The following is an 18,650-nucleotide window of genomic DNA, read 5'->3' on the forward strand; positions in this document are numbered from 1 at the left end:
TACGTTTTTCTTTTTTTTTGAAAGGTTTAAAATGAGTAGTTGAAATAAAAATTTGCGGTGTAAAAATATACTTGACCGCATTTAGTATTTTTGGTAACTTTCAATGACACGCAACATCACAATATCATATGAGAGTTTATGTAGTATGAAAACATTTTTCTGAAAAACATTTTTTAATATAAATAATCTCGCACAGGATTATTTATAAAATAATTTATTTTGTAAACTGTTTGCTTATTTGGGAAAAGCATTGCAGTATTACCACTCTATTAAAAATAAATATCCCACTCCGAGCATAGACAATATAATTTAATGCGCGAAATGCCGTAATTTATTGTTATAACTAGCAACCCTAAAGCCAGACGTCAAACACGAATTGTGGTCTGTGGTAAATAATTAGTTTTGTACTGATTCTAAAAGGATTTATGAATTTTGATAATTATAAATTATAACAACTGTATTTTAAGATCTTATTATGGCTGGTGAAGTTGTGGTTGATGCCTTACCGTACATTGATCAAGGTTATGACGATCCCGGCATCAGAGAAGCCGTAAGTATAATTTAATTTCCAGTAAACATTTTATAACGTAATATTCTGCTCATTTCTAAGGAACTTTACCGCTATTTTTTATATTATATCTTGTAATAAATACGTCTCATGCAAATGCGCTCACTTTATTCCAGGCGTTGGCAATGGTTGATGAAGAATGCAGGAGATATCGTCCTACAAAGAACTATTTGGAGCAGCTACCTCCTTCGGCAACAGTTCCATCTTCAGCAACATTTGAAACACCCCTTCTAAGAAGAGAATTGGAAAGACTGAATGCCAGATTACCGCCCGAACCTCTATCTATGAAACGGTTAGTCTGTAGTTAGTAAAGAGTTCTTAGTATTTTACAAAATCCAAATTATTTGCGAAGGATATAGGTAAGTAATATATGAATGTGCTTCGCAACAATAAAAGTTATATGGCCTTGTTGTTAACATTATAATTTACAGTTTTGTCGCACTGAGTCTTGAAAATGGATTACTTCATAATTTATGCATAAATATAAACTATATCAATATTCTTATAGTCGTTAAAGTAAATGTTTCTAATTAATATATTTATCACAATAAAATTTTGTGTATTTATAATGTAATTCTATTTAAACATGTATTTTTCTGTGTCTGGGCGGATGAATAATACAGATCTGGGTGTGAAATAGAACCAAAACCCAGGGTGAGTGTTTTCGACTCGATGGCTCCTCTCAAGTAAAAATCCTGAAAAAGGAAATCAAGTTGGGATCATAGTGTATGTGATGATTTCGCCTACCATGCTTGAGGTCCTAGGTTCAATTCCTGATAGGGTGGACATAAAATATTGGTTTTTAAAGTAGTTCTACCCTGCAATATTTCTTTTATTTATTTATTTCACATAAAACTTTTGTATACGAACATCTCACTGGATAACCCGTGCCGAGGCATTTATTTACATTATTTTTATATTATGTTCTAGTTACAGTAGTTGGTATTTATAATAATACATACACGCACTTAAATGTATGCATACATACAGATATAAATAAATAGTAAAATCAATTATAATAATAACAAAAAAAAACATAATAGTAGTAATATAATACACATAGGTACTGGGCAGATATTGAGCGGAGAAGCATGCCACTGTCGCAGACTATTTGACACCTCTACACCGGCCAGCTGCCGGTCCTCCAACATCTGCACAAATACCTATATATATATATATATATATATATTCTACACTTCAGGTGCCAGTCCAGAAACAATGATAATCAAAACACTTTATTGACATCATTGTTTCTGGACTGGCACCTGAAGTGTAGAAATAATCACCTTACCTTCCGTCTAGATCCATATACGCTGCAATTGGAATTCTAATGCCCTTTGCACCACTGAGTGCAGAAAGAGAAATAATGGTGATCATGAAACATGTATTAATTTACAAATTTTGAACCTTCGGAAGAAGACACATGACTATTAGTTAACAGAAATGTTGACTACAAAACAATAAGTCAAATATGTTATGTATAAATTCTTGTTTTTTATTTTTCTGTAAATAACGAAACCAAAAATCAATATTATTACTTAGTTTTTTTCTTTGATGAAGAATAATAAGCAAATTTTGATGGGTGGCATAATTTCTTTGTGACACCTGACTTTTATCATTCTAATCATTTATTTTTATCATTGACCACAGCGCCACGCCGTTGAAAAGTGAGCTCGTGTACGCTATTGTCGTCAGATTTTAGTTTTAACAAAATGACAGAGAAAGTTGAACAACGTTACTGCATCAAATTTTGTTTAAAGCTTGGGGATTCTCAAGTGGAAACTATCCGCAAAATTAAAAAGTGTTTGGAGACGAAGCAATGGGCACCACACAGATAAAGGAGTGGTATAACCGATTCAAAGATGGCCGCTCATCGGTGAAGAGTGAAGCACGATCCAGTAGGCCCTCAACATCCAAAACTGATGTTGTCATTGATCAAGTAAGGACCCTGGTCATGCAGGATCGTTGAATAATGATCAGAGAACTTGCTGATGAAGTGAACATTAGTGTTGGATCCATTCATTCCATTTTAACTGAAGATTTGGCCCTCAGAAGGGTCTCAGCAAAATTTGTGCCAAAGTTGCTGACAATTGAGCAAAAGAAACTTTGTGTGGAGATCGCACAGAACATGCTGGAGACAGTGATCAATGATCCCAACTTTCTCAACACAGTGATCACTGGTGATGGCTTTTTTCCAGCTGAAAATGCCTTTGAAAGGGACCAGATTTCAGACCAGGGAAGACATCATGAACATTGCGACGGACCACCTGCGCGCCATACCAAAAGAGTCTTTCCATGGTTGCTTTCGGCGGTGGCAGAACTGTTGGGAGAAGTTTGTAGCAGCTCAAGGGGACTTCTTTGAAGGGAATTAGTGTCATTTAATTGTATCTTAATAAATGTTGTTTATACGAATAAAAGTCTGATACTTTTTGAACAGACCTTGTATATACAATATGTTTTTCTATGCCCATTTTGAACCAACGTATGCGTATTATCATACCTACATTGTTTTATTGTTCACATTACATCGTATTCACTGCATTTTGTGATTACCTACCGTATATAACCTGAATTCATAATACTCAACTAATATTATTTTATACTTTATTTTTTAGATATGAACTGCCACCACCAGTTGCTGGCAGACTCAGCGATGCTACGGCGTGGATTGAGGCTGTGGACAATTCTCATGCACAGCTTGAACACCAAGCTACTAGGTAATACATATGTAATACATAATGCGCCGTGGCGCAGTTGGTTAGACAGCTTACTGTGAATCTAGCGTCGCGGGTTCAATTCCCGCCAATTGCAAGAAAAATATCCACGAAAGAATTTTTTCTCAATCGGTCTGGATGATGTGGTGTATTTTTTATAGCTTCCTTCCATATCCTCTTTCTACCTGCTGACAAGCCTCGGAAATAGAGGCTTAGCGGGTTATTTCTTTTTTTAAAAAAAATAATATAAATAATCAAGTCTTCAATTTATAATGTCTCTTGTGTAGTGTAAATAATATAAAATATACCTTTTTGTATCTTTAATTTTTCTGATTTAATTATCAAAAAGGCCAACAGGTTTTTGTCTCTTAAAGAAAGTTGTTCAACCAGCACCAAAATGTATTTGTGACAGTGCCATACGCATCACAACACTCAATTTCTGTTTAACTGTGTAACATTCACCATTCTGCCCATGTTTAAACATATTTTAAATTTTCTTTAGAATAACATATAATCTTTACCATTCTGTTTTACTTTCGGTGCTCATTTTTAATTTTGGAATAAAACTAACACAACTTGTGCTAACACCAAAAACATATTGATAACTTACCTATGCATAAAATCTGTGTAAAAAATTATTCAAATATATGTATGTGGTTTTTTTTGCAAGTATTTCCCTTGTAAAATTTTTAATTCGAACTAATACATTTTCATAAACTTGTGTCTCAATTTAAGGGTTATGAATCTGGAGTTGCAGTTAGATTACGCTTGTGAGACTTGGCGAGCCTATTTGGAAATTATCAACAAAATGGTAGCTGGTGCACAAAATAGACTCGCTGCATTACGGTTAGTGAGCCGCTTATTAGAAATATATTTGTATAAATGGATTTACAATTTGGCATTTAAAAATATATAAATAAATTGTGACTTAAATAAATGAAATAATTAGCAGTCAAATCGTTTAACAGGGAAAACCACAAAGTCAGTGTTTTATTAATTTTAAATATTGCTTCAAGACTTACTCGTTTTCCACAATATGCTGTATCTGGTCAGCGTCCGAAAGGGAAATAATTGACGATTTTTTATGATACAATTTAGAAAAGAGACAGCGTCAGTGAACTGGGAACGTAAATCTGTTCAGACAGCCATCGGGTCCAAGTTGCGAGGGTTTGAGCAAGCTTGGGTACAGCTCGTGTCACATAACTATTCCCTGGAGAGGGCCATCGCGGAAATGGAGAACCAGCTGTCCCAGGCTCAAAACAAGAGCAAGGAAGGTGCACAGATAGAGACTCAGGTATTTAATTAGCTTATTTCTATATTTTAGAATTCAATTTATTTAAGACCACTGCCAGAATTGTATTTTCAGTAAAACAGATTGCTTTAGTTTTACAAAATAATATAAATACTAAATTTAAAAAAATTACATCTCTCTGCCTAGTTTAGAATTATAAGCTGTCTACTCTGATTAAGTTATCAGATTAAGGTTTTTTAGCAAAATCGTAGAAGCAACGCGTAGTAACAAAATTTTTATTAGAATGTTTTTTTTATTATTATGTATGTATTTAACGCTTTTGATAAAATTAGTTGTCAAGTCAATATGTATTTCCCTGTACCCAAAGGAATTGGAACAAATGTTGTAAATGCTTACAGTAACATATTTAGTTAGCAAGTTTAGAACAACCACTTTATCAATTCGCAATATTGTCATCAAAATATTTATTTAGATTATTTATGGACCTATATTCTGATACATTAGTTAGCTTACCACTTTTACATTCTTTGACCATTTTTCCTGTCCGTATAAACATAATTATTGGCAATTATTATAATTTAATTAATTTTACTATGTATTTTTTATTGTTAATTGATTTGGCAGCTAATTAGAAATTAATATTATTATATTTTGTTCTTGAAGCCTGAGTTACCTACAGAAACAAACAACACACAGAAGATGGCTGAAATGATTACAGAAAGCACCTTAGATGTAGCAAAAAAACAACTTAGAAGAGCAGAAGAACAAGACGTGGAGGAAGACAACGATCCACCAAAGAAAAAGAAAGCAGTCCAAAAAGAAGATATATTTGCAGAATAATTATTACAAATGTCATTAAATAAAACGTTGTGGATTACTTGTCGATTTATTTAAGTAAAATACTTTATAAATATCCAACTCTAAAATGTTTCTAATACTGCTAAATCTGAATATGTACACTGGTACAAGAAAAAATCAAGCTATTTTAAAATAAATGGCAAAAAGAGTTATTTTTAATATTTAATTTACCAATGAATAAGGAAGTTCAGTGCTACGGGAAATTAGATGTAAAAATCTTTTCTTACGTGTGGCAAAAATTAGACCATTTTTCTCATAAATGTATGGAAAAATTAATAAAAATGAACTATGTATTTTGAAACGTCAAAAGTTCTCGTGAACAATCCAATCAATTATAGCGCTGTTATGTGTGGTTCCGGTTTTGGAGAAGCCATTTTTTTTTATGTTAGTGTATTTTGACAGCTACAGTGGTTCTACTTTTAAACAGCAGCACAATTCATCGACGACAACTCTTGACGTCACGGGCGGAGTGATTACAAAACTTTAAAAAAAAATCATAGTGATGATAATACGATACATAAAAATAAAAACAACTTTATTTTGGGCATAGCTTGATGGTCTAATAACAAAACAAAGCCTCCGAACTTTCTCATTATGTAAAATTATTCCGGCATTGGTATAAGCAACATATTTCTCATGCTACGGGTACCAGTCCAAAAAAAAACAATAAATGGTGAGAAACACTTCAAATGAATATGGCATTTCTATCCTTTCGCGAATCTATCTCAGAACCACAAGCATGGTAGTTACTAACCACTATGTACACCAAAAGGCAATCATTAAATTTGATAATGAATGCTGAATATTTCATATCAAAATTTGTGTATTTTATTAATTATAAACAAATAATAAAATAATCAGTAGTTAAACTAAGTATATTTTTATTCACTTATTATTATATCAACATAAAACCATTTTTATGCTGCTAGCGTTTTAAGTACATTAAACATTTACAGATAAAGAATCTTGGGTTTTTGAGGAATTTGTCAAACCAATAAGTATCTGTCTCTTGATTTCAAAGGCAATCACTGCTAGTGCTGTGCCACTGTTTAAGCTATTTACTCCGGGAGTAATTGGTATATTGGCTCTAGCACCACCCCGTTCGTTGACAAAGCTGTAAAAAATAACAAACATAGCCAAGTATAAATTAACTACAACGCTAAAAAATGCATATGTGTATCTTCATCTCAGTATCGCAAACAACAAACTGTATGTTAAATATTTTTTGTTAATTCTGAAATATTTTTTTTTTAGTTACATTAAGGGAAAGAAAAGTAGTGAGTAGATGTCCATCTAAATTTAAATAATATGTATTACATATACCCTGTTGCAATAGTAATGCACACTAACTGTGAGGCTAAATTAAACAATCATTTTTTCATTTAGATTTTTTTTACATCTTTGACTTCCCCTTTTTGAAATATACATTCGGAGGCTCTCGTGGTGAGGGACTAGGACTCTTGTCACACACGGTTCCGGCTTTGATTCCCAGTGGCCAAAATAATTCAATGTGATTTTTCTCAAGCATCAATTATTACAGCACTGTTCTGTGATGAGGAACTTCAGCCCTATGGGAAATTGTACACAAAAATGTTTTCTTACGCGCGGTAAAAATTAGAGCATTAAATTATACGGCAAAGTTCCTTGTAAATGTACAAAAAAAAAAAAAAAAACTATGAACGAAGTCACTAGTTCATATGAATCAACCGATGATAAGAGAGCTGTGGAAGATTTCCAGTTTACTTACCGTCAACGAACCAATCGGCAGAACTGAAGAAGAGAAGAACGAGAAGAAGCGAAAGAGAACTTAAGACGTCACACGCGGACTAATTTCAGAAATACAAAACCTTAGAGCTGATAATACGATACATAACGTTAAAAAAATTATAGTCTATTGACAAATAATAAAAAAAAAGTTTAATAGTCTATTAACAAATAAAAAAAACTACTGAACTTCCCGTTGCGTCTCTTGGCCTGTTATTGTACAAAAATGTATAATACTTGATAGTAAATCTGTATACAATACTTACTCATAGCATTCGTTACTGATGCCCATAGTCTCGCCACCAATAATCACTGTGATGGACGACTGCTTCGTGTAATCAACTGCGTAGTATGGAACTAATGGTATATTTACGGCAGACAAAATATAAGAGTTTTCTGAGCTTTCGCTCTGTGATGAAATTGGATTTTCTAAGTTGTTGTCGGCGATGAATATTGAACTCTTTGGTTCTATTCTTTTACAGATTTGATTCCAACTTAAATTATCTTCTATCGGTATACGAAAATGAGCTCCAGACGCACTTCGTAATACTTTACTATCCCAAATATCCACGCAACCTAAAAATATGTATAAATCAGCAAAGGGGTATTAAAAAATAAGTACATAAAAATTAGAGTAACTTCTATGTATTATAATATGAAGTTATTATCTCGTTTAATTTCCTGGATAAATTTATTAAGTTCTCCAAAATGAAAGCTATTTTTAGGTGAAGTGCAAAAGTTTGGATTTTGTTTAAGGGAAGAGACCATTGCAGGAGACTGCTTTGAGATATTGCATACATTTATATACTATTAAGTTGTCCCGACATGGTTGATATGAAATCATTATTTAAAAGGGTTTTTCACACTATAATATATCATAGTCCCTGGACTGGTACCTGAAGTGTAAGACTGATCATCTTACCTTCATGTAACAAAAATGATCAAGATACACTGTGATTGGATTAATAATACAGTGCCTTATGCACTATTAGATGCGGAAAGGAAATGATGATGATGAAGTTGTCCATGGCCCCGATTACAATGGGAAGTTAACAGAGTTATCTTCGATTGTCTAAAAAAGAAAAACCGATATTTGTGTACGAAAATGAGTATATTTTCACGAACATTTAAAGTATCTTAATAGGTAACCTATAAATGAACATGTTTAGAAGAAAAAATTGTATGCATATTCTGCTTTTCATACAGAAAACTTAATTTTACTTTGTAGATAAAATTGAAGACAAATGTTAACTTCCCATAGTAATCGGGGCCCAGATGTTCATTAGAATATTACATGTTTGTGCATTCATTTTTATTTTTGGTATTGTTTAATAATATGCATGCTTCCACTTTCCATTGTGTTGTATCCCACAGGGCTCTTGGCCTCATAGAGTTAGGGATATTGTAATATATTTATTTGTATGAATAAATAAATTTTAAATAAAAAAAAAACGAGTTCCAACAAAACTACAAGATGGATAGATGTATTTTTAGTAATTTTTTGAGAAGGAAGTGTGCATTACCAAATATGATAAATCATTGCCTGTTGTCAAGTTATCATTTTACACAGTCACATTCACCATGATGCCTTTATTTACAATTTTTTGAAACACACATTTTCATTTATAGAAAGAAAACTTAGTTTTTTATTTCTGAACCACAACCGGCCAGGAGGCCTGTTTGTTTATTTTACTTTTTTTTTTATTTAGCTGTAATATTTTAATAACCGTAACAAATTTTAACAAAAATAAAGCATTCTAACCATCCATTACAAAATTTAATGGCCATTTGGTTTATTTATCTATCTTGATGAAATTCTTTAACAGATAAATCTAACACAAATTATTTATAAACAAAAGTTTAACACATTCACCGCGGTGCTCACATACGTCTTCGAGCGCCTATGACAGCACTACTACGCGGCGCTCACAGCATATGTGAGTAATTTATTATCAAAAAGGTTCGTAGCTTAAGTATTCATAAAGTATAGAGATAAAATTCATGGTCACTAACAAAACAAGTGTTTAAGTAATTAATAAAAAAGTGGTTAAATTATTAGTATAAATAAAATACATTAATTTTGAATGCGGGAATGGGTTAAAGTCAAAACATTGTTTAAAAAATAAATAATTTTAAACAAGGTAATATTATAAAAATTGTAGTTTGTAAGATTATATCTTGATAGAAAAGCAGGAAGGTTTCAGGGAAATGTTTTACATTAATTAATACGATGGGTATAATTTAAATCTAAACTGAATACCCACCATAAGTAAGAAATATGTTTTCGCATCCCACTCCGAGTAATGTCCTTAAAATGGAGCCCATATTTCCAGGATCCCGGATATTATCACAGATTACATTCAGGGGTATGGAGTCCACGGGAGGTGGAATATTTAGAGAATCTGGTGTTTGGAAAATGCCTGCAAAATAACATATTTGGACTTCAATTAACAACTATCTAAACTGAAAGTCATCCAAAAATATTTTATCGTCATAACTTTACTATCCACACCTAATAATACATTAAGTACATCACTTACAGTGTATCTCAATCTGCTGTCACATGAAGGCAATTATGCTTCAGATGCTAGTCTGAGGAAACACTGTAGTGAAAAAGTCCTCACCGGGCACAGGAGAAAATACTCTTCAAATATCTTTTTTCTTTTACTAATTTTAAGTTATATAGGTTGTATGTAGTGTCACATTGCTTTCATGTATCAAATGATCAAGATATGCTGAATTGGAGTTCCAATATACAACTGGGTGTGGTTAGGAAAATAATGAAATTTAAAAAATCCCAATATCAACATACCAACAATTCCTGGACTAGTTTCTAAGGTAGACCACATCTGCATTTCTTTGTATGGCATTTTCAACAATCTTATTCCAGTCGCTGGCATGAATGGCTGAACCTTTTCCAGGTCATCAATTCTGCTAAACAGCAACATATCCAATTTACATCCGGCTTCCAGGCCATCCACAATCAGGCGCCAACCTTCCACCAATATCTGGCCACATTTAGCTCGTAACTTTTTAGACTTAAGCTTGATAATAAGATTACTGAAATTTAACATGTTATACGTTAATTATTTAAAAATGTAATGTATTGGATTTGGGTTCTTCTCAATGTGTAATACGGATTTTCAAACATTTCCTCTGGAATAAAATTGCATCATAAAAATGGTTTTATCTATTAAAATTTGCACAATCTTCAAATTTGTTTACACAATATCAGATGGGCCCACCCGTTCACGGCTTGAGGTTGGCAACGCTGACCACCCCTTCCTTACGCTTATCTTGAGGTTGGTAACTCTGCCCCCCCCCCCCATGCTTATGGCTTCAGGGGGATTAATGAATCTAGTGATTGGCAATGCAGGCCACTCTCCCCCCCATATGTCCACGACGACACTTAAGTTGATTATGAATCTACCGATTTATTTTTAAGAATCTACCGATTTTTATTTAACTTTGCTGGCCAGGATGGTCACCTAAAATACTATGATTCGGCATACTTATAACCTAAATCAACTACTCCAACGACTTTGGTAATTTCACTATCTTGTGTTGTTATATCTTAAATTTATTGAATTTTAAAATGGGTTGTGATTCCGTGGTAGTGTCACAGACTCCAGATCAGGAGGTCTGATGTTCGAACCCCACTTTGCCACAACCTGTTTCTCATACTTGTTACTAAAACGTTTTTTTGCCACTCACAGAAACTGGCTTCAAAATAGAAAAATCATGAGTGCACATATTTCACTAAAAAAACATGAATACCTCACTGAGCAAAACCTATCGTAATTTAATATTATTTATTGTTTCAGCATTTATTATGCGGTACAACACTTTAAATATATTATAAATAAAACACTTCGTATTTTTACACCACATTCGATTTTGGTTTAGTTTATATACACCTGATGGGTAATTCTGAATACCCGAAACTTGTCTTCTAATTAATATTAGACTCGTGTGTGGTGTAAAGATACATTTTCTTTTTTTTTAAGGAATAACCGGCTAAGCCTCTATTTTAGAGGCTCGTCAGCAGGCAGGAAAGAAAGGATATGGAAGGAAGTTAAGAATATTTATAATATATTACTATTTGTGTTTAAAGGGCATGATTTTTTAATAAATTGAGCAACTACCTGATTTTGGGATCTCCATTTTCTAATTTATCGTACAACAATCTACCTTCACTGTCAAAAACACTTAGCGCTTCTTTTTTTTCTTTTGTTACTTTTTTATTTTCTTGATCGGCGTTTGAACAAGCCTTGAGTTTTTTCAATTTCTTTTTAGAATCTGTTTCAATGGAGCCCTTTGGGTTGTTGGTTATATTATCTATTTTGTCAAAATCAAACAAGTCTGTGCTGGAATTGGAAGTGAGGCTTTTCTCAGCAGTTATATTTTTGCTCGCATCACTTTTTTTACTGGCTTTTAAAGATCCTCGCAAGGATTTGAAGTATTCCTTATCTTTGTAACCTTCGGTAATATCAATAACAGTCTCCTTCTTCAGTGGTAAAATTACATTCGATGGCTTTCGGTGAGTCCATCTACTATAATTGCACACATTATGTGACGCACTACACGAAACTAGAAGGGTTCTGCCGTATATTCTAGAGATTTGAAGGGCCATTGCGTTATAACCTCAAATGCAGAGCACACCTCCCAAATTTAGATTTTTTTAGTAAAATGCAATAAGTTGACGATCCCGATAAAACTAATCATCAAACAAAAACTCTTTGTTAGAAAATAAGAATACTATACTTCATTTCCTTTGCACAATAAAATTATTTTATACCACGACTTGTATACAAATAAATAAAAATAATGTCCTCAACTGACAGATTGCTCGGCTTTTGCACTGTGGTATTGGTATGTATAATTCATAGTCTATGGCCGCCAATATTGGGTAAATATTGAATATATTTTTCAACTAGCAATAAAATTAAAAACTGTCATTGTGTCATTGGCACGAATTGTTATGAAAGTCAATGAAAACATTGAAAACTATTTGCTGTTACGTTTGTGTCGAATTGTAATATTGTTTAAAATTATTGTTATGATATAGTTCAACGCGACTTTTAAATATATACACAGAAATCAAATCACAATGTTTTCTAGTTGATAAGTAGTTTGAAGGTCAAACTTTTAAGAAATGATCATGAAGAGTTTTAAGCTCATAGTTCACAACAAAAGCTTTAGTGGTAAAGAAAAGCCATTTATATTTAACAAATACTTATTTATTGAATTGGTGGTAAAACTACATGTTAAATAACCAAATAAAAACAATGGTTAGGATTGTTGGAACAGTCATTGAGAAAGTATATTACAATCATTCAATATATTTAAAGTGCGCAATGTATAAAGTCTTAGTATACATTGTGCACCTTATATGCTCAATTCGTTTTCTTTTAAATATCCTTGTAAAACGCATCTTATAAAAGTAAAAGTGTTTTAGAACATGTTTCGAACTTTGTAATCCAAACTGCTTTTTTATGCTATAGTATGAATGTGAAGTAAGGAATTAAAAAACAAGGATGAATGTAGGCTGAATGCTGTCGAAATGCGAACTCTCAGGCAAATGTATGGTAAAAGATATATATTATAGGTGCACAAATGTCGAGATTTGTACAGTATACAGCTGAGGCAAGCATTATTGACAAAATTAAAAAAGGGGTCCTGCGATGGTTTGGACATAAGAAAAGAATGTCATCAAATGTCAGAATAATCGGCATGCATGCAAGAGAATATGAATAAATGTAGAGGAAGCAAGGTCTGTAAGTAAAGAGTACTATGGTGTTCTATCATATCTGCTTACCCCTACGAAGAAACGTGTGATGTTTTTTTTTGTTCGTTTTGAAACAAAGATAAATAAATTGGGTAAGCAAATCGTTTGAAATATTAATCAATTATATTATTTGGTCATTCACAATTTCTTTTTTTATAGCTGAAGACCTTGTTATCAACCCAAAAGATTATCCCGGAATTAAAGAAGGCGATATTGTGGAGATTTATCACGCTGACAATGATTTCTCACGGCTCCTTTTACAAGTACCCTCCCTCAAAGAAGAGAGTCATGGAAAAAGTAGAGGTAGGAATTTTTTACTTATTATTTTCTCTTATCCACACCTAATGGAGAATAGGACACTTTGTGGGTACACCAATTGCAACCTAAGGGCCAGTTGCACCAGAAAAAGTTAAGTAAAAAATGTTGTTTAAAGTTAAATTGTTAAATTCTTGTCAAAATGGAGGAACTGAGTTGCATGAAAAATTTAATCATATGTTATTTTGATCTAAATCTGTTGCGACAGAGAAGGAAAACATTTTTGAGAGGAGAATATGGAAGTCTAGGCGTTAACATCACCTACTAGGCAGCGCTAAAATGGTTCAGCCGGACGAATCTCACCCACATGATAAAGGCTTCAGCTTTTTACTTCACAAAAGTCAACGGATGGAAGATTTGAGGAAATGTGGATATTCAAACATGGGCAGAATGGTGAATGTCACACGGTGCGTAAAATAGCCACCTAAACCAGCCAATGAGTCACGTGTACCTTGCTCCCAAAATTTACAACACTCTACCTCTTGATTTAAAATTTAATATAAATAAACAGAAATTCGTTAAAAATTGGCTTCTGGATTTGGGTCCCGAGAACTGCCTTGAGATGGTCACTCCACCAAAACAGTAGTCTATTAGAACTTGGATTTATTGTTGCATGTATGCTATTTATATTTAGATACGTACAGTGTTATTTATTATATTTATTTATTTTGTACGAATAATATAAAAATAATGTAAATGAATGCCTTGACACGGGTTATGCCCAGTGAGGTGTTCATATAGAAAAGAAAAAAAATATTTTTTATGTGAAATAAATAAATGACAGCCATAAGCCCTGAAAATACCTAGACTTCCATATTCCCTTCTCAAAAATATGTTCACTCTCTGTTGCAACAAATTTTGATCTAAATAACTTCCCAGGGAGGAATTTCAGCCTGTCTACAAACATTTGGACATACTCAAAATTATTTATCTTGGAAATTTTTCAAACTAAAATTTTTATAGTTTTACATGTCCTGATATCTCAGTACATGAATTTTTTGTATGAAAACATAATCTTTTGATTTTTAATACTACACAAATGATTTTTCAGATACTATTAGTGTAGAACATAGTATTGCTGCGACATTTCAACTAAGAGCACGGGGCGATGTATACATGAACATTGTAAGTGCCGGGGACGTGGCACTGGATTCTGTAGAACTAACTTTCAAAGATCAATACATGGGGCGCTCTGAAATGTGGAGATTGAAAAATCACCTGGTGAGATTTATATTTAGTTCATTAGTAATGAGTATTCCTATTACCTGACTTGGATGCGTGCTGCGGATGCCTCAGGAGAGCCTTAACCCAAGTTGCCTTTTCTTCACACCTGCATGCTCCTGCCATTCTGGAAGGCGAGATCGACATGGGAGGAGGCGGGAGTGTTGGCTGGCGATAGTGTCTCCTGGAGGGGTCTGGTGATGTCCACATGCTCCACTTAGAGACGGGTGTGGAAAAGAGAAATATGAATGTTTAATTCTCATAATTATAATTCTCTGAAAATCATTTAACTCACAAATTCATAAAAATTTGTTTGCTATTCAAAAATAAACTGACCGATTGAGCTGTCAATAATTAATAAAATACTCGAAGCAATGGATCAATCTAGAAATTATTGAGTTTTTAAAAATATAACAAAGAAACAAATATCCTTCGGCTTGCGTCACTGACCGAGACGCTAAACTTTATGGCGTAGAGATTTAATTTTCAACCATGACGCACTTGATATCATGCATCGACCATGTTCAATACCAACCAACCGCAAAGAACACCTTTTATTTGCGTTTTATAAATAATTTGGAAGAAAGTTTTTCAAAAAATAAATCACTATCGGTTGGATTTCAAAGTTTATGGCCAACAGATCCTGTAAACCTTTCTGTGCCGCTTAACGTTTAATAGAAGTGACTTGACAAATACTCTCGATGAACTGAAAGTGGAATTTAAATATTGGTACAGAGTAATTGCTAGACTGGATAAAGACCAGTGACCAAAAGATGCCTTATCTGCTTTGACATATTGTGAAAAGACGCTTATGCTGCCAAATATTATTATTATTAAAATAGGCACCTACGTAAATACCTACTTATATTTTTTTGTCTGTTCTATACATGATTGGGTTTATTGTTTTGGCTGATTAGAGAAGAACCATTGTCTTTATTTTACAGTGATTATAGATGTAACATGTTTTATTTCTTTATTTACAGACCAACACATGTGTTTATCTAAACAAAAAAATTGAATTTTGTGGTGGATCTATAAGATGTCAGGTGTATGAAATGTGGTCGCAAGGAGATCGAGTAGCTTGTGGAGTCATCACTGATGACACAAAAGTTGTCTTCAGATCGTCAACGTCTATGGTTTACCTGTTTATTCAAATGTCCTCAGAGATGTGGGATTTTGATATACATGGTGATCTGTATTTTGAAAAGGCTGTCAATGGTTTCCTTGCAGATCTGTTTGCAAAATGGAAGGTTGGTTTTTTTTTTTTATTCCTTTAGCACAATTCTTGTGAGATATCTCAATTCTAAAAGGTTTTACAGTTCTACTTAACATACCTATCTAACATACACTAAATTTCCTTCCAAACATAACTCTTAAATAACGGTACTTCAAATATGTATGTCCTTTTTTAAAAGTTTACTGTTACTTCAAATTAGGAATGTAATTGTGTTCATTTATTATTATAATGTTAAACTTTACAAAGTTTTTTAATGTCTTTAAAATATTTGCTTTCTGTCAAAATTGTCCATATTTTTTAAGAAACACGGTAGCAACCATGAAGTTACAATAGTACTATTCTCAAGAACATTTTACAATGCAAAAAGCTTGGATGAATTTCCTCAACACATGAGGGAATGCCTTCAGATGGATTATCGAGGAAGATTCTATGAAGATTTTTACAGGCAAGCCTTTTTACCCTCTTTCTGCATTTTATCTTCATTTACAGTATTGAAAGATTTATTCAATGTCATTAATTTGTTCATTTTAATTTTAATAGAGTGATATTAGAAGCGCTAACTTTGTGGTTATTCATTACAATAATATGAATATATAACAATTTTTTATAAAATAACTAGGTAAAAAAGAAGTAATTTAATATTTATTTTGTTTTTTTATTTGATAGATTGAAATATTATGCACATAATTTTTAAGACAGTATTTTAATCATATTTTGCTCCAAAGAGAATTTTAAAAATATACGTTAGTTTAACATTCTGTGTCTAGATGAAGAATTAATAAAGTTCTGTGTGTGAAAAAGAACCTGAACCCTGGAAGGTACTTTTTGACTCAATGGCTACTCTCAAATAAAAATCCTGGAAAAGGAAATTGAGGGAAGATAAGTCCGCCTCGTGGTTTACTAGTTGACGCATTAGCCTACCACGTTTGAAGTCCTGGGTTCGATTTATAGCAGAGAGGATGTGAAATATTGATTTAAAGGATCGTCCTACACTCCAATATTTCATTGGTTTTAGACTGGCACCTGAAGTGTGAGACTGATCACCTTACCTTCTAAGTAATTAAAATTATCTAGATACGCTGCATTTTGAGTAACAATGCGATGTCCTATGCACCACTGGATGCTGGTAGGGGAATGATGATGAGTTAATTTACCATTTGTCAACTTTTTTATGTACATTTTTAGGGTTGCTGTTCAAAATGAGAGGTACGAAGATTGGTCTAATGTCCTGCTACAACTTAGAAGACTGTTTACTGATTACCAAAAAATAGTTCTTCAGTATCACGAGAGATCCAATATTGAAATTCCAACCGCCACTAATTCTACAGCAGCGCAGGGGAATTTTCTAGAAGTTCTTAACATGAGTCTCAATGGTACATATTGTATTTTTAATAGAGATGCCACGAACATTCGGCTACTATTCAATATTCCGCCTATTAGGCTACTTTTTATTTTTCGGTATTTGGCCGAATACTGCGTACTATTTGGCCAAATATCAAATCATGAAGAAAAAAATGTGCTTATTACTCAAAAACGTAAATCAAAAATTATTAGTTTAGTACTTAAAATCCATCAGCGGTAAGTTGTGATGAATGAAAACAGCAAATGATTGCGCTTTTCCTCATAAATAATACATCGTGAGATCTTGTTCTTAATAGGATTTTTTTTATTGAATGGTGCCATGATGTACTCTGAACCAATAATTACTAATAAGGACTATTAGTAACACAATGTTATATAATAATGAACAAATAACGCGTGACGCGACATGATCTACTCGCAAATGAAACAGATACGCCCGCCCGCAATGAGACAGGTCGTCCTGTCACGTGCGTAAAGCACACTTCTTTTTCCGAAGCAATCTTACCACCGAAAAGAGTAGCGAAGGGTGAATTTTCTTAAAATTTCAAAAAATGATTTCGTAAATGACGAGACTTCCTTAACACTTTTTTTTTTATTTTCTGAACCATTATCATCCGTAGGTATAAGGTTATTCATTCATTACGCCACATATGTATGTTATAAATTAATACAAATTCATTTATAACTTGTTTTCTGAAATATTGTATTTTAGAGGGTTTTATCAATATACCGAGGATATTAATGTTAAATACAGTCAAATCACATATATAAATTATATTATTGTGCCACTGTTATGGCATATTCAAACATCATGAAATATAAAATCTGTTTATTTAAATTTAATCATTTGATATACTTTTAGTATTCGAAAAGCACTATTTGGACCGAAGCTTTGACCGTACGGGGCAGTTGAGTGTTGTCATAACGCCAGGAGTCGGAGTGTTTGAAGTTGACAGGGAATTGACCAATGTTACCAAACAACGAATCATAGACAACGGAGTCGGCAGTGATCTAGTCTGTGTCGGGGAACAACCGTTACACGCTGTTCCTCTTCTCAAATTCCATAATAAAGATACCGCCATGAGTACGGTAGATGACTACTCTATGCCCCATTGGATAAACTTATCATTCTACTCGACCAATAAAAAAGTGGCGTATTCAAATTTCATCCCTAGAATAAAACTTCCGCCACGTAGAACTCAGGAACCACTGCAAAAAGTAAAGCTCATAACTTATTATTTCAATAACATTTATATAATACTAATGTTATCCTAAAAACTCTTTACCATTTTTAGGTATATGAAACAGAAAGAAAAAGCAAACTAATAAAAGATGATGAATATATTCATAATTCATTGTTTGATTATGATGCTTATGATGCACATGTTTTTCAGTTGCCACCTGCAAATGGAACCTGGTAAATATTTTCATTTATTTTCTAAAATAACAACACATTTAACCATTTAGATTTTATTTGATAATGGACACTCCTTGGTGTTAGTGTCGGCTTGACGAGGAATCACAGACCACGCATTTTTCGGATGCCCCATTCGGGATGCATATCCTTTGTA

General features: G+C 33.0%; 3 protein-coding genes across 3 annotated transcripts; 2 read left to right on the forward strand and 1 right to left on the reverse strand.

Moving 5' to 3' along the window:
• Window positions 1-333: 333 nt before the first annotated feature.
• On the forward strand, window positions 334-5,542 carry BCAS2 (BCAS2 pre-mRNA processing factor). Its single transcript, XM_088240598.1, has 6 exons — window positions 334-550; window positions 685-860; window positions 3,184-3,285; window positions 4,018-4,128; window positions 4,381-4,576; window positions 5,198-5,542. Exons 1-6 carry the CDS (start codon window positions 476-478, stop codon window positions 5,372-5,374), a joined length of 837 nt encoding a protein of 278 aa, XP_088096724.1. The 5' UTR covers window positions 334-475; the 3' UTR covers window positions 5,375-5,542.
• Window positions 5,543-6,256: 714 nt separating this feature from the next.
• Window positions 6,257-12,036, reverse strand: LOC148272038 (rRNA methyltransferase 3, mitochondrial). Its single transcript, XM_088240597.1, has 5 exons — window positions 11,302-12,036; window positions 9,969-10,216; window positions 9,421-9,576; window positions 7,423-7,732; window positions 6,257-6,506 (listed from the first exon to the last, which is right to left on the reverse strand). Exons 1-5 carry the CDS (start codon window positions 11,787-11,789, stop codon window positions 6,335-6,337), a joined length of 1,374 nt encoding a protein of 457 aa, XP_088096723.1. The 5' UTR covers window positions 11,790-12,036; the 3' UTR covers window positions 6,257-6,334.
• Window positions 12,037-12,087: 51 nt separating this feature from the next.
• LOC148272039 (GATOR complex protein Iml1-like) lies at window positions 12,088-18,496 on the forward strand (the record flags this gene model as incomplete). The annotated part of the gene is made up of 8 exons (XM_088240599.1): window positions 12,088-12,360; window positions 13,104-13,247; window positions 14,311-14,480; window positions 15,464-15,730; window positions 16,020-16,162; window positions 16,903-17,090; window positions 17,942-18,297; window positions 18,375-18,496. Coding segments are annotated over exons 1-8 (1,439 nt in total), but the record flags the coding sequence as incomplete, so codon positions are not given.
• Between the last annotated feature and the right edge of the window lie 154 nt (window positions 18,497-18,650).

The sequence above is a fragment of the Micrasema longulum genome, unplaced genomic scaffold (genome assembly GCF_059751315.1).
Source record: "Micrasema longulum isolate JH-2025_06_02 unplaced genomic scaffold, ASM5975131v1 h1tg002520l, whole genome shotgun sequence".
NCBI classification, from domain to species: Eukaryota; Metazoa; Arthropoda; class Insecta; order Trichoptera; family Brachycentridae; genus Micrasema; species Micrasema longulum.